A 23,306-nucleotide genomic window follows, 5' to 3' on the forward strand; every position below is an offset into this window, starting at 1 on the left:
TGTTTTCCATAGTGGCTGCACCAGTTTACATTCCCACCAACAGGGTTCCCTTTTCTCCACATTCTTGTCAACACTTGTTATTTGTTGTCTTTTTAAATCTTTTTTTTTTTTTTTTTTTTTTTTTTGGCTGCACCAGGTCTTAGTTGCAGCACGCAGGATCTTTGTTGCCACATGCGGGATCTTCGTTGTGGCATGCAGGATCTTTAGTTGGTGCAATGCACATGGGATCTAGTTCCCTGACCAGGATCGAACCTGGGCCCCCAGCACTGGGAGCTCGGACTCTTAGACACTGGACCACCAGGGAAGTCCCTGTTGTCTTTTTGATGATGGCCATCCTGATGGGTGTGAGGTGCTATCTCATTGTGGTTTTGATTTGCGTTTCCCTGATCATTAGTGATGTTGAGCGTCTTTTCATGTGCCTGTTGACCATCTGTATGTCTTCTTTGGAAAAATGCCTATTCAGGCCCTCTGCCCATATTTTAATTGGACGGTTTGTTTATTTGATATTGATTTGTCTGAGTTCTTTACAGAGTTTGGATATTAACCCTTTATCAGACATACTATTTGCAAACATCTTTTCCCATTCAGTAGGCTGCCTTTTCATTTTGTTGATGGTCCAAAATGTACTCTTTTTCCTGACTTCACTTCTCTGTTCCATTAAATTCTGCTGGAAAGGGCAGAATTCTCTCTGGCTGTTTTTGCTTCTCTGCCGGCCATTGTGGTTGTCAGTGTCTCTTCCACCTACCCCAGAAGATCTCCTGGGCTGTCTTACCCTCTGCTTCCCTCCCGCCACTGCCAGGGTTAGAGCTCCCCCTCCACACCTGCACTGCCATAGCCGCCTCATGGCTCCAGGTGTGCCCACCTCCTGCCATGGTTGCCCGATCTCTCCTAAAACATGGCTCCCGGGCTATGCCCTCGACGCCCTGCAATCAAGTTCCAGTCTTCGGGGTAGCACCTGGTGCCCTGGCAGCCTGACCCAGCCTGCCTTTCGAGGGCCTCGTGCAGCGGGGCTCCGGCCACCCGCCATCGCTCTTCCCTGTGTGCCAGGCCCGACTGGGCCCCTGGGGTCGCCTCTCTTCCCGTGGCCTAGAATGTCCTCCTTGCTCTCGCCTACTTCAGTCAGCACCCCCACCCCGGGGCTTCTCCCTGAGCTTCCTGCTCCTACTCTGTCCCAACAGTCACTTTGGTCTGACCTGCGAGGAGTTTCCACGTGGAGGCGGAGGGGCTCTGCCGGCAGGGACCTTGTGCACGGCCACATCCACACGCAGTGGGAAATCGGACTGTCGGGGCGCTCCGTCGTCGTTTGTAACTCCATTTCTAGCTGATTCTGGGATATGAGTTTCGATTCCTTGTTACTGATAATCACAGATAAAACTGTCTTAACAGCAGGTACAAGATGTCTTCACCTGTAATTCATCAGTCCAGCTCCAGGTTGCCATCCGCCTGCCCAGGGCATGAGGTAGGAGATGCTGGCTTGATCAGAGCTGTTCAGAGATGTGCTTCACCTGGTTCCCTTTCAGTCCTGGCCTCTACAAGCGTTCTGACACTGAAAACAAGAAACAAAAGCCCATCTTCCCAGTGCTGAAAACGTGATCCGGACTACCTCATGCTGGCACTGACCTTGGGCAGCTCCAGGTCATTGTAAAGTCTGGAATGTCACCAGTCTTTACATTGCAAGCAGACATTTCAGTTTCAAGCATGACTTTAGCAAAGTATCAAGTCATGAACATGATTTCTGCCTTAATTTCTTTTTTTTAAGAGGTAGCATCTCTCTTTTCTGCTCCTATACAAATTACCAAGTCAGTTGCTACTTTGGGATTAGATTAGGAGAATTCTTTTTCTCTCTCTTTTTTTTTTTTTTTAATTGGAGTATAGTTGACTTACAGTGTTGCGTTAATTACTGCTGTACAGCAAAGTGATTCAGTTATATATACATTCTTTTTCTTTTAGCATTTTAATTTTTCTTTTTAATTTATTTATTTTATTTATTTATCTGATTTTGGCTGCGTTGGGTCTTTGTTGCCGCACGTGGGCTTCTCTAGTTGCGGAGAGCGGGGGCTGCTCTTCGTTGCGGTGCGCGGGCTTCTCATTGCTGTGGCTTCTCATTGTTGCAGAGCACGGGCTCTAGGCGTGCGGGCTTCAGTAGTTGTGGCACGTGGGCTCAGTAGTTGTGGCACGTGGGCTCAGTAGTTGTGGCTCGCGGGCTCTAGAGCACAGGCTCAGTAGTTGTGGCGCACGGGCTTAGTTGCTCCGCGGCATGTGGGATCTTCCCGGACCAGGGCTCGAACCCGTGTCCCCTGCACTGGCAGGCGGATTCTTAACCACTGCGCCACCAGGGAAGCCCTACATTCTTTTTTTTTAATATTCTTTTCCATTATGGTTTATCATAGGATACCTAATATAGTTCCCTGTGTTGTACAGGAGGACCTTGTTGTCCGTCCAGTCTGTATATAATAGTTTACATCTGCTATCCCCAACCTCCCACTCCATCCCTCCCCTAACCCCACCCCCTGACCTTGGCAACCATCAGTCTGTTCTCTATGTCTGTGATACTGTTTCTGTTTCATAGATAGGTTCATTTGTGTCATATTTTAGATTCCACGTATAAGTGATATCATATGGTATTTGTCTTTCTCTTTCTGACTTACTTCACTTAGTATGATAATCTCTAGTTGCATCCATGTTGCTGCTAATGGCATTATTTCGTCTTTTTATGGCTGGGTAGTAGTCCATTATATATATGTACCACATCTTCTTTATCCATTCATCTGTCGATGGACATTTAGGTTGTTTCCATGTCTTGGCTATTGTGAATAGTGCTGCTGTGAACATAGAGGTGCATGTATCTTTTTGTTGTTATTTTGTTGTTGTTGTTGTTGTTTTATTCTGCATGTATCTTTTTGAATTACAGTTTTGTCTGGATATATGCCCAGGAGTGGGATTGCTGGATCATATGGTAGCTCTATTTTTAGTTTTCTGAGGAACCTCCGTACTGTTCTCCATAGTGGCTGCACCAACGTACATTCCCACCAGCAGTGTAGGAGGGTTCCCTTTTCTCCACATCCTTTACAGCATTTGTTATCTGTGGATTTTTTTTTGTAGATTTTTTTTAATGATGGCCATTCTGACTGGTGTGAGGTGGTACCTCATTGTAGTTTTGATTTCCATTTCTTAGATAAAGAGAATTCTTCAATTAAATGTCTAGCTACTGAACCCAGTTATAGAGACTGAATATGGAATTTTATGATTTATGACAGTCCTAGTTTTTGGAAGAAAATTTGCATCATTTAGCAGATATTTAAGATGCTCATAACGTTTGATTTCCCAGTACACATAAATATGCATATGTCAGGCACTGGAATGTTTAGCAAACTAATGCAATTTGTAATTGAATACATCTGGTCACAGCATTTAATGAAGAAATATTCAGTGTCGGTTCGTGCCTTTAGGTAACAAATAGGATTATATTATATAGTAATTTATGCAAAAAAGTGTCTTGTAAATAGTAAAACACCAAATAAATGCCACTTTTTGTTCTAAAATATATGTTTAAAAAGTAATCCTAAAGGGAAAATGTCTCATCTGTTGAATAAAGTAATTAAAACTTTTTTTTTTTAATGGGAGGGAAAAACAAAATAAGGGGAAGACAGGAAAATCGCAGCATGTCTGTGTTAGTCGGACTAACATTGTTATAGTAACGAGTCCCAAATACCAGCGATGTAACACAGTGAAGGTTGCTTTCTGCTCCCGCGAAGTTGGCTCTCGGCCTGTCAGTCTTCCGATGGTTGTGGTAGTGGTTCCCAGGTGGTGGCTCACTGGCCCCCTGCGGTGCTCTGTGGCTCTGCCCCTGTGTCCCTGCGGCAGGGGACAGCTGAAAGGCAAGGCCCTCTTGCCAGCTCTTTTATGGTTCAGTTCAGAAGTGACAGATCCCTTCTGCTCGCAGCCCATTGTCCAGAACCAGTGATGGGGCCCCGCTTAACTCCAAGGGACACTGACGAGCCAGGGAGTGCTGGGGGGGCCAGTGTTCTCTGCCACCTGCCCTGACCTCATGCACCTGCACCCAGGCAGCCTGGGAGACCCTCTGCGAAGTCGGAGACTACGGAAAAGCCCTCGATTAAACGCTTTCTTCTTTGACCTGTCTCGTCAATTCAGAATAAGCTGATTTATACACTGAAGTGTATATTCTAGCAACCTTTTATGTTTGTTCTAAAAGAACGCTTGCCTTGTAATATGAACTCCGTGTTTCACTGGTGGTGGTGTTATTCGCTGCTAATTCTGAGGTGCTGACCCAGTGTGTGTTTGTCACCACATAACTCTCTTCACATGAGCAGCTACCACCTGTAGTTCCTGTTAGGGCAGGTTGACGACTCCAACATAAAATTATTTTTTAATCAGCATTTTAAAATTAGAATTCGTTTCTCGGCCGTTTCTGGAATTTACTGCTGAAAGTACTTTATTTGGATTGCTACAAATCTTTTCATGGGTAATGTTAGAGCTCTGGGATGTCTATTTTAACTCCCCGGTAAGACATTCTATAAAAGATTTTAAAAATACAGCTAATTTCAGTATAAGAGAAATCATCATCTTCAGGAAATGTACAAAGGGATACTAAGAATTTTTTCAGTAGTAGTGGGTTGACACTTTTAAGCGAAGCACATGTGACGAGATTTCCCCATAGCAGGATCCGTGCCGGTGCGTTGTGGTGTAGGCACCTGGGCTGTCATCTGATAGCGGTGACGACTGTGCGAGGTGGCCAGGAGCAGCACTCCCGGTGCATGTCGCTGCGCCGCCTTTTCCCTGCTTCACAGTCAAAATGGGTCATCCTCTAACTTAGCCATCAGAAGACAAACCATTCAACCTGATAAAACGGGCAAAAGACTTGACAGACGCTTCACAAAAGAAGATACACAGATGCCCCCCATAAGCACATGAAAAGATTCTCAACCTCACTAGTTACCAGGGAAATACAAATTAAAACCATGACAATGCCACTTTACACCTGCTAGAATGGCTGACAGAGGTGCCAGAAGTGGATGCTGGTGAGGGTGTGGGCCACCAGCACACACCGCTGGTGGGCGTGTAAAATGGGAAGACTGGCGGTCTCTTTCCACGTTAAACAGATATCTACCCTATAGCCCGGAGCTCCACTCCTAGGTGTTATTCAAGAAAAACAACACATGTTCACAAAAAGAAGTCTTCTGCAGGAATGATGATAGCAGCTTTACTCCTAATAGCAAAAAGTGGAAATGGCCCAAATGCCCATCAGTAGGATGCACCACTAACTGTGGCGTTTACATGCAGTGGACTCATAGTCAGCAGTAAAAAGGAGTGACTGGATGAACGTCACACTGAGTGAAAGAAGCCAGGCCCAGGGAGTGCATACGTGCGATTCTGCTTTTACAGTCATCTAGAGCAGACGGAACAGATACGTGGCGACAGAAATCAGAGGAGTGGCTGCCTCGGGGCGGAGGGGCAGAACTTTCTTGAGAAAGGGGCTTGAGGGAACTTTCTGGGGCGATGAAAACATTCCATAACTTGATAAGCCATGGGTTACCCAGGCATGTTCATCTGTCAAAAGCGAGGGAGCCGACCGTGTAAGATCTGCGTGTTCACGGGATGTGGGGCCCCGGAGGTCAGAGGTGGCTGGCGGGGAGGGTCAGGCTGGCCTGGGTTCAAGCCGCGGCCTGCCCTTTGCCCCCCGGCTTCTCGGCGTTCTCTCCCGGGGTCTGCGTCCTGACGGCCTCACGCATGAGCTGGCGCGGCAGTAGCCATGCATCGTTGTCGCGCAGCTCAGTAACTATGGGCTGTTGCTCTTTCTGCCAGATAAACTATTAATCAAATTTCTCTTTGAAGACTCCTCCCATTTCCTTTCCTCTTAAAATTGGTGTAATAAACAAGGAGAAATGTAAAAAGAAAAATGAGGATCCTGGGAGGCTTAGTTAGTTAATTTTAATTCTAATTAGGATCAAGATTACCTGAAAGAGGGACTTCCCTGGTTGTCCAGGGGTAAAGAATCCGCCTGCCACTGCAGGGGACACGGGTTCGATCCCTGGTTGGAGAACTAAGATCCCACATGCCGCGGAGCAACTAAGCCCCCGCGGCACGTGGGATCTTGATCTCTCGCGCCTCAGCGAGAGGGGCCGCATGCCCTGGAGCCTGCACGCCGCCGCCAAAGAGAGAAAACCCACACGCTGCAACTAGAGAGAAGCCCGCGCACCACAACGAAGGTGCCGCGTGCTGCCACTAAGACCCTACGCAGCCAAAGAAAAAAAGATTACCTAAAGGATGAATTCCCTTGCCCCAAATCCAGAATTTGCTGGTAATAGTCACGTATCTGATGAAGCTAATGATGGGGCCCACATTGAGATATTAATTCCTGGGCTTGGTGGCTCAGGGCACTGTCCGGATGGCATCTTGATTACTCTGCCCGTGGCGTGCAAGGGCTGCTCTGTGGCGCGGGGCAGGTGCCAGGGCAGCCAGAGGCCTTGGTGACTCCCGTGCGCTGTAATGTTCTCGAGCAACAGAGTTCACCTGCAAAGGCAGCAGCACCTCTTTCTTTGAAGTATAAAATCAAAGTTCATAGATTAAATGAAACATGAGTCATCTTACAAGAGTAATTAATGTGTGTACTTTTTCTCTGTTTGTCTATAGGAGCTGTAAAACTGATGAGCCTGGCATGTGGAAATCAGCACGTCTGGGCCTGTGATTCCAGGGGTGGAGTTTACTTCCGCGTGGGTACCCAGCCTCTGAATCCCAGTCTGATGCTTCCAGCCTGGATAATGATTGAACCGCCTGTCCAGGTAAGCAAAAGTTAACTGATACTAACTTGCTCGTCAGTAAGCTGCTCGGGTGCTGGTGTCGGGAAGAGGACCACACCTGCGAGTGTGGCCTCCCGGCCACTGGGGGAGGAGGGCCGTGTCAGGGAGCCTGGGGGCTAAGGTGTGCCCCAGGTCAACACACGCTCATTCACTGGCATCCCACACCTGGAGTTTGATATTTGTGAAGTTCAGGGCCGAACAGATTAACGATTATCTAAGCCAATGCTGCTTTTTTTCTTTCTCAAAATAAAAGTGTTTCATTTCTGACTTTTTACAGAATGAACATTATTTTTGAAAATATCAAACAATATCCAAAAGTATAGAGAAGAAAGTAAAAGTCATTTTAAAATCTTGTCATGGAGATAATGTATTATCATTATTTTGTGAGTGTCTTTCCTGGTTTGTTGAAGAAATTCTTCTTCTCGTGTGCCCCATCCCCTCCCCCGACCCCGGCCATATTTCAGTTTACCATGTATCCTAAATGTTTTTCCTTTTCTTTTGACTGTTCCACCACTCGAATCAGAAGCGGGAGTCTGATTTTAGTGTACTGTTTAGTTACCCTTAAATACCTGATGGGCCTCGTTGCTATGTTAAGTATAGTTCTGCTAAAATTTATAAGTGGGGGGCTGTGATTTAATAAGAGTTATTTGCTCTAACTGTTGCTAGTCCCCACTTTGTGACTTTGTTGGGGAAAAAAATGAAGTTGCCATATGCAGAGGTGGCAGTGTGGCAGGAGTGGTTAGTCCTTGAAAAAAAAGTGCTTAAACGGGGACAAGAAGGAAATCAGGTGTTTGGGTGAATGCCTGTGTTCATGACTGTCTACATTTTGGGCATCATGAACCCTCAGGGATGGGGCAGCTGAGGTCAAGGTGCAGGGCTGGTCATGAGGACCACCAATCCTGCCCATGGGACACGGGGCCTGTGCTGGGAGACCCTACAGTTGGACAGGAGTCAGGTCCCGAGTTCTTTCAGGCCATTGGTCAGCGCTCATGGCCACGGGGAGGCGGGCTCCACGTGGATCTTCGTCCTCACAGGGTCCTGCGAAGAGCCGAGTAGGATCGCGTCTGTGAATTAGAAAGCGCTGTGCAGATGCCCACTCTGCGTTCGTCTGCACACGGCGGTGCGCTGACAGCCACGGTCAGGCGACAGGGGAAGGCGTTGTCGCCGGCACTGTGGGCTCTGCTGGCGCGCAGCGAGGGTGAAGGCAAGCCGACCTCTAGCTGGTTTCATTGCTGGTCTGAAGCCCCCTTAGACGAGGCACCCTCTTGTTGCCTGCTCCCATGGTATGTCGTTGTCAACCCCTGACAGCTTTATGTTATTTCTTAAAGAGTTACAATTCACCCTTCTACAGCATACAACTCAGTGTTTTTTAGTATATTCGCAAAGTTGTGCAACCATCACTGCTATCCAATTCTAGAACTTTTTCACCACCCCGAAAAGAAGCCCACTACCCATTGGTAGACACTCCCTTTTCTTCCGGAACCCCTGTCTCCTCAGCCCCTGGCAGCCACTAATCTACTTTGTGTTTCTATGCACTTGCCTATTCTGGATTTTCCTTTTCCATATAAATGGAATCATATAATATGTGGCCTTTGTATCTGTCATCTTTCACTTGGCTTCACGTTTTCAAAGTTCATCCACGTTGTAACATGTGTCAGTACTTTATTCCTTTTTATGACTGAATAATATTCCACTGTATGCATAGACCACATTTTGCTTATCCATTCATCAGTTGATTGACATTTGGGTTGTTCCTACTTTTTGGCTACTATGAATAATGCTGCTGTGAGCATTCGTGTACAAGACTATGTGGACATGCGTTTTCAGTTCTGCTGGGTGTATAACTTTAAGTGGAATTGTGGGGTCATATGGTGATTGTATGTTTAACTTTTTAAGGAACCGCCAGACTGTTTGCCACAGTGGCTGCACCATTCTACATTCTGCCAGCAATGTATGAGGATTCCAATTTCTCTACATCCTCACTGCAAAATTTTTCTTGCCCAGTTTTTAAATTCTACCCATCTTAATAGTTGTAAAATGGTATCTCATTGTGGGTTTCTTTTAAAAAACAGGGTAAAAAAGTTTATTGAAACAGGAAAATTTAATTTTTATATTGTGTGGGTTACTGAATGTTCTGATTTATATTAGAACAGACCTGTAGAGAAAGGAAAGCTGATCTGATCCAACTTGGCACTTTTTGCTGTAATTCATTTGGTTTTTATTGTTTGTTTTTTTAAGATTTTTTTGATGTGGACCATTTTTAAAGTCTTTATTGAATTTGTTACAGTACTGCTTCTGTTTTATTTTTTGGTTTTTTGGCCAGGAGGGATGTGGGATCTTAGGTCCCTGACCAGGGCTCGAACCCGCATCCCCTGCATTGGAAGGAGGATTCTTAACCATTGGACTGCCAGGGAAGTCCCTCAATAGGGTTTTTAAAAATTTAGATATAATTGACGTATGGCATTGTATTAGTTTCACATGTACAACCTAATGATTCAGTATTTGTATATCTTGCAAAATAATCACCACAATAAGTCTAGTAAACATCTGTCATGATACGTAGTTACAAATTTTTTTTTCTTGTGATGAGAACTTTGAAGATCTACTCTCTTAGCAGCTTTCAAATATGCAATAAGTATTAACTATAGTCATACTGTACATTACATCCCCATGTCCTTGTGATTTTGATTTGCTTTTCCCTAACGACTAATGAGCATCTTTTCATGTGCTTATTGGTCATTTGTATATCTTATTTGGAGAACTAAAATATTCAAATACTTTGCTCATTTTGTAATTGGGTTGTCTTTTTATTATTGAGTTGTAAGACTTCTTTATATATTCTGGATAGTAGACCCTTTTAAGAATTATGATTTACAGATGTTTTCTCCCATTCTCTGGATTGTCTTTTCACTTTCTTTATGGTGTCCTTTGATGCACAAAAGTTTTTTATTTTGATGAAGTCCATTTTATCTACGTTTTCCTTTAGTTGCTTGTGCTTTTGGTGTCACATCAAGGACTGCATGAAACTGCGAATTCCTCTTCCTTTCAACATTTAGATTCTAGAATAACCTCTAGGAAGCAAAGCTAAAACTGGGGGAAGAAAGCTTTACTTGGAGTGCTCTATTGACTGTGGTGATCTACAGCTTTGCCCAGGAAAATGGCCAAAATAGAACAAATTCACATGAAAGGGCCTCAAAGCTGTGCTTTGAATAAAGTAGTGATTGCTAAATAGGCTGTTAAACATTAACTATTTCAAGTAGTTCCGCTAAATGAGACCACATTTTCTTATTCAGTAGCTTCAGTGTGCTGTAGAAGAAATGCACTTGGCTGTGGAATTTGTAGATAGAGAGTTGGTTCCTGTGGGGACAAAAAACAGGCTTTACATTTGCACAGGCCCTTTGCTGCGCTTTTCCAAGCCCTGCTGAGGACCAAGGCCTGGGCCAGCCACTGCCTGCTGGAGCTGTGATGGAACGCTGTGTCCAGGCAGCGTGTCACGTGCTCGGCGGCCTCACACTCAGTGTTTTAGGACAAAGCCTACCTTTAAATTGAATTTCAAATTCATCTTAAAGTTGCAGAGGGTCCTGAGAAGACTAGTCCAGGGGCGGGGTGGCGGTGGGGTGGGATGAGGCCTTGTTAAAAGGTTTAGAAAGGGGCTTCCCTGGTGACGCAGTGGTTAAGAATCTGCCTGCCAATGCAGGGGACACGGGTTCGAGCCCTGGTCCGGGAAGATCCCACATGCCACGGAGCAACTAAGCCCATGCGCCACAACTACTGAGCCTGCGCTCTAGAGCCTGCGAGGCACAACTACTGAGCCCACGTGCCACAGCTACTGAGCCCATGTGCCACAACTACTGAGCCCATGTGCCTAGAGCCCGTGCTCCGCAACAAGGGAAGCCACCGCAATGGGAAGCCCACGCACCACAACAAAGAGTAGCCCCTGCTAGCCGCAACTAGAGAAAGCCCACGCGCAACAATGAAGACCCGACGCAGCCAAAAGTAAATAAATTTATTTTAAAAAAAGATTTAGAAAATCAGGACAATTTGGTTGAATTCAAGTATCAGAATGTAAATGGGATTTCCATGTTTTGATCATAATCGACCTCTTTTTAAAAAAAATTTATTTATTAATTATTTTTGGCTGCTTCAGATCTTCGTTGCTATGCACGGGCTTTCTCTAGTTGCGGCGAGGGGGAGCTACTCTTCGTTGCGGTGCGCAGGTTTCTCATTGCGCTGGCTTCTCGTTGTGGAGCGCGGGCTTCAGTAGTTGTGGCGCACGGACTCAGTAGTTGTGGCGCACAGGCTTAGTTGCTCCGCGGCATGTGGGATCTTCCCGGACCAGGGCTCGAACCCGTGTCTGCTGCGTTGGCAGGTGGATTATTCACCACTGCACCACCAGGGAAGTCCTCGACCTCTTTCTGGTTTGTTTTATTTCTTCTTGGATGTGCACGTCCTGGTCTACAGGTAGGATGTGTGCAGCTGAAGCAAACGGACGCGGTAACAGATGCTAAAGGGCACAGAGAAGTGAAGCCACAGGGGTCTTCCGAAATTAGCAGCGGTTTCTCTATTTCTGTGTCCCTTTCTCTTCTCTGGTAAAACATCCCTCCTGTAGGAGTTTTGGGGTGAAGTTTTAACAAAGTACTCAAAACGAATGACTCAGTTTTCAGACTTGCTGACATTTGGAAGGATGTGGAGAAAATATTTATAGTTGTGTTTAGCATCTTTTCTCTGGAGTTTGCCGCTTCAGTGGGAGACTTTTCTGTCCATAGTAGAGGTGTGTGCAAAGCGAACCCAGTTGATGCTGGGATTCCGCTGCCCGGGGGCACTGAGTGCCCGAGTGGAAGAGGCTCGTCCAGCTGCCCCACCCGCACCGGCCCCCCCGCTTCCTTCGGAGCGTCCTCGCTGCGCTCCCCTTGCCCCCTCCGCCTCCAGAGCAGTCGCTGCTCTTCCCTAGCCCGCCCAGTGTCCTACCCTCCCCTTGCCCCCTCCGCCTCCAGAGCAGTCCCTGCTCTTCCCTAGCCCGCCCAGTGTCCTGCCCTCCCCTTGCCCCCTCCGCCTCCAGAGCAGTCGCTGCTCTTCCCTAGCCCGCCCAGTGTCCTGCCCTCCCCTTGCCCCCTCCGCCTCCAGAGCAGTCCCTGCTCTTCCCTAGCCCGCCCAGTGTCCTGCCCTCCCCTTGCCCCCTCCGCCTCCAGAGCAGTCGCTGCTCTTCCCTAGCCCGCCCAGTGTCCTGCCCTCCCCTTGCCCCCTCCGCCTCCAGAGCAGTCCCTGCTCTTCCCTAGCCCGCCCAGTGTCCTGCCCTCCCGTAGGGGAGGCTCCAGCCGACTCTTCCTGTGTGGACTGGCCCATCTGGTCTCCAGGGTCGTTTACTCTGCCTGGATTATAGCTTTTCCTGGAAAAGAGAGAAACTAGGACAACTAAGACTAGTATGACTGGTAAATGGCCAAACGAACACTTAAAAACTTACTTTAAACTCAACTGCTTTGGGTAATTTTAGCTCTATGAACAGAAAAAAACCAAAGTAAATATGCAAACATGATAACAGGTAATCCCATGAGAATGCCATGCTCGCAGATGCTGCCGGTGGGCACAGAACTTGATGCTGCTTTACACATCCAGATCTTTAGAGAAGTTCACAGCTAGCGTCAGGAAGGTTTGCGTTGGAGAGGCGTTAGGGTTAGAGAAGTCCCCCACCCCTGTTGGGCCTTCCATTGACTCGTCTCGGGGCACCGGGAGCGCGCAGGGCGCAGGGAGAGCGGCCCTCACTCTCTGCTCCCGTCCGGGGCGGCTCTGGGCAACCCTGGATGCTGCTCATACTTCCTCCGCGGCTGGCATAGGTCACAAACACAGGGGATGGAGATGGCAGAAGGAGCGGGGCACCCACACCCCAAAGCCCAGTCTGCAGGTACAACCAGCCACCTGCTTCTAAGAGTTTTGGGGTGTTCTGAAGACTCGTGTTCCCTCCTGACATAAGAGTACAAGACCTTGGGGGTAATTAAACCAGATTCCTCTCACTGCATTTGGGGCACCATGGGTTAAATCCCTCCTCACATCCCAGTGAGCGATACCACACAGAGACACGACACGGCATCCTGGGACAGGGAGCTCAGAGCTCCACGGGCCAAACATGAGACACAGTCGCATCTGACAGTCCCGCTTTTTTAATAAGAGAAAGAGAACAGCATTGCTAGTTACATGCTTAGTGTCTAGGAGGTCCCTGCTCCTGAGGATGTTGCCAGGGGTTCATGCTGAGGCCCAAGTTGAGTTCTGCAGGGTGCGTGCCGCATGGGCAGCGACATCCCCTGCACGATGCTTCCCAGAGGAGGTTTTCTTCCCATGGAGAATAAAAATGTCAGTTACCAAGTATGTCTGATGATTCTGGTTTTTTTTTTTTTAATTAATTTATTTATTATTTATTTTTGGGTGTGTTGGGTCTTCGTTTCTGTGCGAGGGCTTTCTCCAGTTGCGGCGAGCGGGGGCCACTCTTCATCGCGGTGCGTGGGCCTCTCGCTGTCGCGGCCTCTTGTTGCGGAGCACAGGCTCCAGACGCGCAGGCTCAGTAGTTGTGGCGCACGGGCTTAGTTGCTCCGCGGCATGTGGGATCTTCCCAGACCAGGGCTCGAACCCGTGTCCCCTGCATTGGCAGGCAGATTCTCAACCACTGCGCCACCAGGGAAGCCCTGATGATTCTGTTTTTGTTTAAAAGAAAAATAAAATTATATGCGGGACTTCCGTGGTGGTCCAATGGTTAAGAATCCGCCTTCCAGTGCAGGGGACGTGGGTTAGTTCCCTGACCAGGGAACTAAGATCCCACGTGCCACGGGGCAACTGGGCCTGTGTGCCACGACTGTGGAGCCTGCAGGCCACAACTAGAGAGCCTGTGTGCTGCAACTACAGAGCCCACGCGCTCTGGATCCCGCGTGCCGCAACAAAGAGCCCACGCTCCACAACAGAAGATCCCATGTGCCTCAAGTAAGACCCGACACAGCCAAAAATAAATAAGTAAATAAATGTTTTTTAAAAATTGTGTGTACATTGAAAAAATCTATAAAAATATACAGCAAATGATAGCAGTGGTTATAGCTGTGTGGTGCTGTTGTGGCTGATTGTTTTTCTTCCTTTAATTCACTTCTATTTTGTGAATGCAATGAACTTATATTACTTATGGAGTAAGTTCATAACTGAATAACCTAATAAGAATCAGTCTTGGGAAATAATCAGAAATGTTCCCAAAGCTCTTTGTTTTTATGCTGTTTATGACAGTGGAAGCTTGACTGTGTCCAGTGCAGACAGCGAGGCCACATAGGGGAGTGAAGCAGGGGTGGCACCCGCCCTTGTAAAGAGTCTGCTTAGCGGATTATCACAATGACAGTTATTATAATAATTACGGATGGGGACTTCGCTGGCGGTCCAGGGGTTAAGACTTGGTGCTTTCATTGCCAAGGGCCCGGATTCAATCCCTGGTTGGGGAGCTAAGATCCTGCAAGCCACGCAGCGCGGCCAAAAAATAAATAAATAAAATGCATAGGCAGGGCATTACAACAGTTGTTATGGCTTTATCCTTTATGTTCTAGAAGCTGGGGAAAGATTGCACACATTAGGTAGAAAAATGGGAGCCATAAAAAAGACCCAAATCAAACTTTCAGGGATAAAAATTGTAATCCCTGAGATGCAAATCCCCTGGCTGAGATCAGCAGCAGTGTAGACATCGCAGGAGAAAAGGTGAGCTCGAAGACACAGTGATAAAAAGCTTCCAAACTGAAACAGAGAGAAAAGAGACTGGAAAAAAAAATGCAGGGCATGAGTGAGCACAGGACAACTCCACGTGGCCTAATATAAATGTAGTCAGAGTTCCAAAGGAGAAGAGAGAGGGGGAGGTGACAGGAAAAATACTTGAGGAAATATGGCTGAAAATATCCCGAACTTGATGAACTAATTATGTTGAGTGAAGAAGTCAGGTGGAAAAATAATACATATTATAATGATTAATTTACATGAGATTTAGAGAACGCTGACTCATCTATAGCTACAGAGAGCAGTGGTTGCTTGGGGACCTGTGGGGGCAGCAGGATGGGGGGGGGTTACGGAGGAGGGGTGCAGGGTGTCAGCAGTGTAGGCATGTGGCAACAATGATCAAATTGTACCCTTTTTTTTTTTTTTTTTTTTGGTTGCGCCACTCGTTTTGTGGGATCTTAGTTCCCCAGCCAGGGAGTGAACCCAGGTCCCAGCAGTGAAAATGCTGAGTCCTAACCACTGGACCACCAGGGAATTCCCACAAATCATACGCTTTAAATGTGTGCGTTTTATTAGATGTCAGTCACACCCCTGTAGAGCTGTTTAAAATGTATCAAACAGTAAAAAAGTCGGAAGGAATGCGAGAGTGTGCGGGGCTGTGCTGGGCGCTGCAGGGGAGCAGGAGTGAGGGAGGCCGCCCCTGAAGGGAGGTAAAGGTTAAGTGACCAAAGGCAGAGGGGGCAGTAGGTCAGGGTAGCAGCCAGGAAGGAAACCCAGGTCACCAAGGGTTGCCAGCTCTGGCTCCTGTGGACGATGTAGTCCTTGAACTGGGCCTGGCAGACCCAGTGGGCACTTCCAGTGACCAGCAAGTAATGCATTTGGCCCAGTGTTGCTGAGTAGGGAAAAGTGCTGCTCCGCGGTGCTTTGGGCAGGACGGTTCATTTTTGGGGACAGTCCATTCTTGGGGACCATCCCGAGCCTGGTGAGACGTCAGTTTCCTGTGCCTCTCGACTCTAAATCCTAGTCGTACCCAGCAAGACCCTCTGGGAGGGTAGGGTGCAGGAAGGGCATCGTGTGACAGGGGAGACTCAAGAGGTCCTCGGGCTCAGGCTCTGGGGCAGTTGGCTCTTGGCCTGGAGAGTTTGCCGTTGACTCCAGGGGCAGTGGGTGCCCCCGACGGCTGGGGCGCGACAGGCTCTAGGCGAGGAAGGCGTGCAGCGAGCCGTGAAACTCTTCGGCCTGGTTCCCTGGATCCAGAGTGCACGTCTGTGAGGCGCAGGGCTGGGGTGGCAGGTGCGTGGGGACCCTGACGCCAAATGTTTGGGGCACAGGAAGCCAGTGTGTGTTGGGGCCCAGGCCTCTCGGTGACGAGACCGGCTGCCCCCGCCGTGCCTGCCAGCTCTGTTGCCGACCTGTCAGGTCTCGCTGATGTGGCGGGAAGGCGTGGCGGCATTTCCCCCTCAGCAGCAGGGGACAGTGCTCGGGGACACAGCGGCCCCTGGGGCTCTGCTAGCCAGGACCTCCAGTGGCAGAGTCTGCTATTTGAAGTCAAAAGAACCTGAACTAAAAGTTATTTTTTTCCATATGAGACCAAATGACCTTGGGCAAGTTGTCCGAACTCACTGGCCCTTCATCTCCTGACCAGAAAAGTGAAGAATTACATCCACCCGGGGACCGGCTGAGGTACTTGCTGAGAATGTCCAGGCCTGGGTCCCTCCCCTGGAGATCAGCTCAGCGGGATGGGGCTCAGGCATCTTGGTTGGTTGGTTCTTACTTTAATCAGAGTCACACACGTAACTACACAGGTTACACGTCAGCTGGTTCTACAGGTGTGCCACAGGAAACGCGTCTCCCCGCCCATCGTCCCCCGTCTAGAGAACTCCTTTCTTTTGGCGTCATCTCCCTGAATAACTTCGTAGGGAGCTGTGTCTCTATCCTTCTAGCTCTAGGGGTTTTCGGTTGACTCCTGCTGGAAGGGAAGGGTGCCTGTCCCCGCAGCCGTGCGCCCGTCTCCCTGCTTCCATCCTCGGGAGCTGCGGTGCTGTGGTGGGGCGCACGCCCTCCAGAGCTGAGCCGGGCAGTAAACTGCACTCCGTTTGCTTGTCCGCACGACTCTCTGTTTTCCCTGGGCTCGATCGTTGTCTTTTTTTCCCATCTGGTTTTCTGTGTTTTACATATTCAACCCCAGACTCTCCCTGCCAGCTATGTCCGTTTGCCTTCTGTACACTCGGACATGTGAGCTCCATCCCATTCTTCTTGGAGTCATCTGTCCTGGATGCTTTGGCCGGCCCTCTGGCCTGGTCACTCTGTCTTCCTGGGCCCCCTTTGCCTTGCTCGTGCTTTGGATCCCTTCTCTCCTGGATCCTGTGTCTTCCTCTTTTTGTCTCTTTTTTGGTGGAGTTTATCCTCCGGTCGGTTCCTGAGAAGGGTTTGTAGAGGTAACTTTTGGAGGCATTGTGTGTCTGAAAGTCTTCGCCCACATTCATCCTTGACCTTGTATGAGTATAGCAGTCTAGGTTGGAAATAGACTTCCTTTAGAATTTTAAGGTCTTCTTCTGTCATCTCCTGGTGTCCAGTATTGCTGTTGAGAAGTTTGAAGCCATTCTGATACCTGATCCTTGATATTTGACCTGCTTTTTCTCTCTGGAAGTTTGTAAGATCTGTTTGTTCCCAGCGTTCTGAGAGCAGAGAGTGATGTGTGCCTGGGGGAGCCTGTTTTATCCTTCGTGCCAGGAGCCCTTTCAGCCTGGAGCTCGTGGCGTTTGTTCTGGGATGTGTCCTGTTCCCCTGTTGGCAGTCACCTTCTGGCCTCTGCCCCTCCCATTTCTGTGTGCTCTTTCTGGGCGTCCTGCTTTCGTACTGTGGACTTCCTAAAGTGGCCTCTACTTTTCTTACCTTTTCTCTCCTATTTTCTTTTTCTTTATGTTTTTATCTTTCTTCTTTATCCTGCAATCCCCCTATTGGGTTATTTCTATAAAAATACACACGCGCACACGCACACACACACACACACAAACACAAACATATACTTTTTCTTTTTTTGGGCCACACTGTGAGGCTTGTGGGATCTTAGTTCCCTGACCAGGGGTTGAACCCAGGCCCTCGGGAGTGAGAGCATGGAGTCCTAATCACTGGACCGCCAGGGAATTCCTCTGTGATTATATTTTAAATTTCTGGACGCTCCTTTTGCTGTTTCACAGTGGTCGAGTCTTCTCTTGCCCTCAAGGACGTTTTTGAAGTTTCTTCCCATGCGTGGTCTCCGTGTCCCTTGAGTTGCCTGCTTTCTGTCTCTCCGCTGTCTTCTCCATGCAGAGGCTTTCTGTAGACGTTGGCGACCTTGGTGTAAGCGGGGGGCCCACAAGCCTGGCTGGGGACCCTGAGCGTGCGTGAGACTTGCTGGCTGCGGTCTCTGCGTGGCGATCGGGCTGCGTGGTTTGCTGGGGGGGTCCCTGCTCTCAGCTGCTGAGTCCTTTCCTGCTCATTCTCTACTTTCCAGCCTCCAAAGTTGTGTGGCAGTTTTCTCCTCTTGTCATTATCCTTGTGAGATTTGAACTTAAACAACAAAAAAAACCTCTTCCACGGTCACTGTAGTGTTGTTTCTTTCAGAAGGGACTGCAGGGATGGATGCGTTTGTTCCTTCTGTTATCATTGCCCAGGAGGCTGTGGGCTCTTCAAAGCCCGGCGGGTGATGCGGACACACACCCAGTGCTGAGAGCCATGGTGTAGGTCCTCCCTTCCAACTCCACACTCGTGGTGGCAGGGCTTCTCAGAGGGTGCCCCCTCCCTCCTGCCCGTTTTCCTTGAATCCTCTGAGCATCTCTGAGTGGTGTCGAGGTGTCGGTGGAGCTCTCTGTTACACACTGAGTCGCTGACGAACACAGTGGTGCTGCCTGCAGGTGAGGGAGAAGACCTCCAAAAATGGAGTCTGACGCTGTTGGACGGAGTGGCCCCACTTTGAGGGCAGTTGGTTTTCTGCCACTTCTTTATTTTTTTCCCCACGTCGCCTTTTCCCCCATGGCTCCATTTGAACACCTGTTGTTTTGAGCTTTCATCCCCTCAAGCCCTGTTCCTAAGAAACATTAGCCTTCCCTGGAGGATTTGACCCTAAGCCTTTCTTTTCGTTCCGGAAGGCTGTGACCCCCAGTCCAGGGCCGCCAGGGTACGGATGGGCCTCCCCAGCCCTGCAGCAGTCCCCTCACCAGTCTCTAACACCCGATGACCCAGAGGTTAAAACAAACACCCAGGGATCTGTCCCAGCTGACAGGTGTGTGCGAGCACCAGGAAGGGTCTGCATGCGGTCCCAGGGGAGCAAACCACAGGGTCACCTCCAGGGACCTTTCCCTCCTGGGCTTTGCTGCTCTGGACGGCCAGCCCCAGGCTGCCTGGGCAGCAGCCGGTGAGCAGGGCCTCAGCACCAGGCATTCAGTTGAGCAGCTGAATGTGAGAAGCTCTTGGAGGCACCTGGGACCAGCACCCTGGGATAGAGTTTCTGCAGACCTCGTATCACAGCAACGCTGGAGCCCTGCCGCTGACCACGGGCACAGTCACCCGGGCTGGGGTCCGTGCCCCAGTGGTGAACAGAAAGAGCGGTCACGGCCGACCTCACCAGCCCCTGCTCAGGAAGAACAGAACGTAACAGCTGCCCAGGAAACCTGTTTCTGAGTGTTTTTCTTTAGCACATCCCCCTGCAGTTAGCAGATGCTGTGTCTTGCTGGATTCAGGCCAGCTGCGGGGGCTGAGGAGATTGCAGGAGCCGGCGCAGGAATCCCCAGGAGGGAGGTCCTCTGGCTTTGCAGTCGGCCAACTAGAGGAAGAAAGAAGCAGAGGAACTTTGCTCCCATCCAGAGTCCGGCATCTGGGTGCCTTGCTCAGCTGGGTCAGCAGTTTTAGCAGTGCAGCTCATTCTCCAAATAAAATCCTGTACTTCAGCCAAACGTGTTCCACCAGTGCTGGCAGAGCTGCTCCCGTGCACCTGCCCTGGGTGCCTGCCGCAGGGGTCCAAGGCAGCTCGCAGAGCGGGGCTCGCAGGCCTTGGGGGAGACCACTGGGCGGCACGGCCGGCCCAGGGCAGCCAGAACCGCCACGTCCCAGACTCAGAGCGTGAACACCTGGTAGGGGAGCCTCGCAGGTCACCTGCTCATCCTGCAGCTGAGGACACAGAACCCGAGGAGGAGGGGATCTGCCCCAGGTCACACGCTGAGTTGAAGGCCAAGGTGTCTGAGAGCCTGCTGGTACTTTAAATACAGGCTGTTACCACTGGTATCCAGGTCTCAAGCTTCTGTGAAACGAGAGGGAATAGACCCGAGGCAGCACGAGGCTCTGCTGCAGGAGAAAGCGCGGAGGAACTAAAACGACCAGACAGACCTCAGGAAGCGCAGCCACTCTGGGGCCACGTGCCCAGGGACGGCCGGAGGGCTTCCCTATGGCAGCCTCGGGGTGCTCGGTGCAGACCCCAAATCCTCAAGGGAAGGCACAGTTCACCGTGTGTCACAAATGTTAGGTGGATGCAGGGTTCATTAGGACAGAGGGAGGGCACAGCTTGGAGGGGAAGGAAGGGGATCGAGAAAGCGCGACTGGCCGCCACGAGGGGTTAGGGTTTCTCTCCAGAAGGCGTCTTCCGCGGTGGGGTCTGTGGTGCTCCGCAGGCTCTCCGATTCATCCACCTTGGTGTTCCTGAACCATTCCTGCTGAGTTTTATCCAAGGTCACATGAAGTCCATACCAGAAGGATCTGTCTAGATAAACATTACCTTTGGCTGCAAAATTTACAATTTTTTTTCTTTTCTCCTGGATTTATTCACATTCTGGCTGAGGGAAGTGTGTGTGTGTGTGTGTTCCTTGGGACAAAGGCTCAGTCTGCTACAAGTCTGGAGAACTCTGGTCTGAGCCCCAGAGCCATGGGCAGGACCCTCACTTCTCAGCCTGAGTTTTGTCAGTTTTCTCACCCAGGATACGAGGGGGTTGGGCTTAGCCGGTCTCCTGCATCCCTTCCAGCCCCAAATTGGTTTTGGTGAGCCCTTGATTCAGAAAAGCCAGAGCTTTTTAGTAAGAGGCTGTGTTTTCTCTTGAGCTGGAGTTGGTTGTGCTGCCCTCCCTCTTCTCACGTGGGGTTCCCGAGCCTTGCTGCCCCCCTATATGCCAGTTGCATGAGGGTTTCTTGAGCAGAGGCTCTGTGAGACCAGCCACGCTTGGAGCTCTGCGGGCTGTGAAAATGGAAAAGCCTGACGGATTCCGAGTCTGCCCAGCCCCGAGGGGATTGGGGTATGGGGGGCACACTGGGGAAGGCCTGGTGGGATGAGCCTGGATGGGGCCCCTTCGGGCTGGGAGATGGGGCAGGGGGTCCTTCAGGAGGCCAGTGAAGCAGGTGGTTTGTGAGCTGGGCCTTGCAGAGCAGGGAGGGTTTTAGCAGCAGACTTGCAAAGGGGAATCCAGAGGTGGGGTGCAAAGTCCTGTTTGCTTAGAGCCAAAGCCCAGCGCTGTCGGGCCTGGCCAACCGTGAGGCCAGAAAGGGGGTGCTGCTGGGAGAGGGTGCAGGGCTATGGGGGGCAGGGGTTACCCTGCAGGTAGCAGGGACCATGGCCAATGGTGCAAGACAGTTACATGCCCAGTGCAGATTATCCTTCAGCCCCAGGTAGGATGGAGACTAGTTCGGAGGCCCCTGAAGCAATTGAGGCCACACACCACAGGGTCCAAGCTTGCAGTCTCACGAAATTGGGTAGAAAACCAATGTTAGTGAAAATAGCTGAGGGAGGGGTGGATGACCTCTGGGTTGCACACTTCTGCCTGCCTCAGCTGCCACCAGCAGAGGGGCGGGTGACCGGTGACCAGGGCCATCAGCTGTATCTCTCCATTGTCTGTGATTACCAGAGTCTTATCCTATGAGTGTGTGGTGTTTTGTTTTTTTTTTATTATTGGAGTATAGTTGATTTACAATGCTGTGTTAGTTTCTGCTGTACAGCAAAGTGAATCAGTTACACATATACATATATCCACTCTTGTTTTAGATTCTATTCCCATATAGGCCATTACGGAGTACTGAGTAGAGTTCCCTGGGCTATACAGTAGGTTCTTATTAGTTATCTATTTTATATATAGTAGTGTGTATATGTCCATCCCAATCTCCCAATTTATCCCTCCCCCCCATCCCCTGGTAACCACAAGTTTGTTTTCTACATCTGTGACTCTATTTCTGTTTTGTAATTAAGTTCATTTGCATCCTTTTTTTAGATTCCACATATAAGCGATATCATATGATATTTGTCTTTCTGTGTCTGACATACTTCACTCAGTATGACAATCTCTAGGTCCATCCATGTTGCTGCAAATGGCATTATTTTGTTCTTTTTTATGGCTGAGTAACATTCCATTGTATATATGTACCACATCTTCTTTATCCATTCCTCTGTCAATGGACATTTAGGTTGCTTCCATGTCCTGGCTATTATAAATAGTGCTGCAGTGAACACCGGGGTGCATGCATCCTTTCAAATTATGGTTTTCTCCAGATATGCCTAGGAGTGGGATTGCTGGGTCATATGGTAGTTCTGTTTTTAGTTTTCTGAGGAACCTCCATACTGTTTTCCATAGTGGCTGCACCAATTTACATTCCCACCAACAGTGTAGGAGGGTTCCCTTTTCTCCACACCTTCTCCAGCATTTATTGTTTGTAGACTTTTTGATGATGGCCATTCTGACCGGTGTGAGGTGATACCTCATTGTCGTTTTGATTTGCATTTCTCTAATAATTAGTGATTTTGAGCATCTTTTCATGTGCTTTTTGGCCATCTGTATGTGTGGTCTTCAGAGTGTGTGGTCTTACCACAACTAACTTAGTGACTGTAGTCCGAATTCTTGGGGGGATATACGAGACGAGAAGCTTGGAGTCAGAGTTAACAAGTACTGTATGTAACTCGAAAACAAGCTTGTCTTGATTCCAGGAAACACAGAACCTGTCACATTTCCAGTTCATGTTATCTAAACTCAGCTGTATTTTCGCTGCATCTGGCAGCTAAGATGAATCCCTTAACCTGAGAACGGTCACTCTGGGCCCCCAGGCCGGTGCACACAGCAGCAGAGCCTTTGGAGTCCCAGTTTGGGAACAGTCCATCACGTGAAAACTTCACCCCTTAACTTCAACATCATGTCTAGTCAAGATCTCAGTTTATATATTGTGGAGAGTCTCTCAGTTAATGGGAGAGAGTAATGGTGTATCCTGTAACACTGGTGTTACTTGTTCATAATAATGAGTAACGAGTGCTTATCTTTTGAGAACATGGGGTGTTTACAGTCACGAGCAGCCCCTTTGATTTGTAAATATCAAAGCAGGTTGGTGGCTGTGATCTGGGTGCTTCCAGAAAGGGGGTGTGGCTCCCTCCCCATCACCCGCACTGCAGCTCATCTTGAAAGGACACTTAAAAATAAGCAGGAACAGGCGCACACCCACACACACTCACACACTTGCACACGTACACACACACACACACATACTGTCTCACAGACTTTGGAAGCACACCAAGATTATACATAATTTTTTAGCATTTCCAAATGATTTTACATCTTAAATTCCTTATTTATCCATTTTACAAATTGCATCCTTCTTCTTTCTTTTTTTCATTTTTATGAAGTTTTGAATATGAATAAACCAGAATTCTAGGCTGTCTGCTTTTTTTTCTTATTGAGATTTTTATTGTGAAAACTGCAGATTCACATGCATTTGTAGGAAATAATAGAGACCCTGTGTACCTTTTACCCAGTCTCCCCC

At 48.9% G+C, this 23,306-nt stretch overlaps 1 protein-coding gene across 5 annotated transcripts in view; it reads left to right on the forward strand.

Moving 5' to 3' along the window:
* The window catches only part of TECPR2 (tectonin beta-propeller repeat containing 2), a 103,437-nt gene that overhangs the window by 67,001 nt on the left and 13,130 nt on the right, over positions 1-23,306 (forward strand). For all 5 annotated transcript variants that reach the window (XM_036841539.1, XM_036841544.1, XM_036841543.1 and 2 more), the window contains one exon: positions 6,652-6,800. In XM_036841539.1, coding sequence (XP_036697434.1) covers positions 6,652-6,800 — 149 coding nt within the window. The remainder of the gene's footprint in view (positions 1-6,651; positions 6,801-23,306) is intronic.

The sequence above is a fragment of the Balaenoptera musculus genome, chromosome 2 (genome assembly GCF_009873245.2).
Source record: "Balaenoptera musculus isolate JJ_BM4_2016_0621 chromosome 2, mBalMus1.pri.v3, whole genome shotgun sequence".
Taxonomy (NCBI): Eukaryota; Metazoa; Chordata; class Mammalia; order Artiodactyla; family Balaenopteridae; genus Balaenoptera; species Balaenoptera musculus.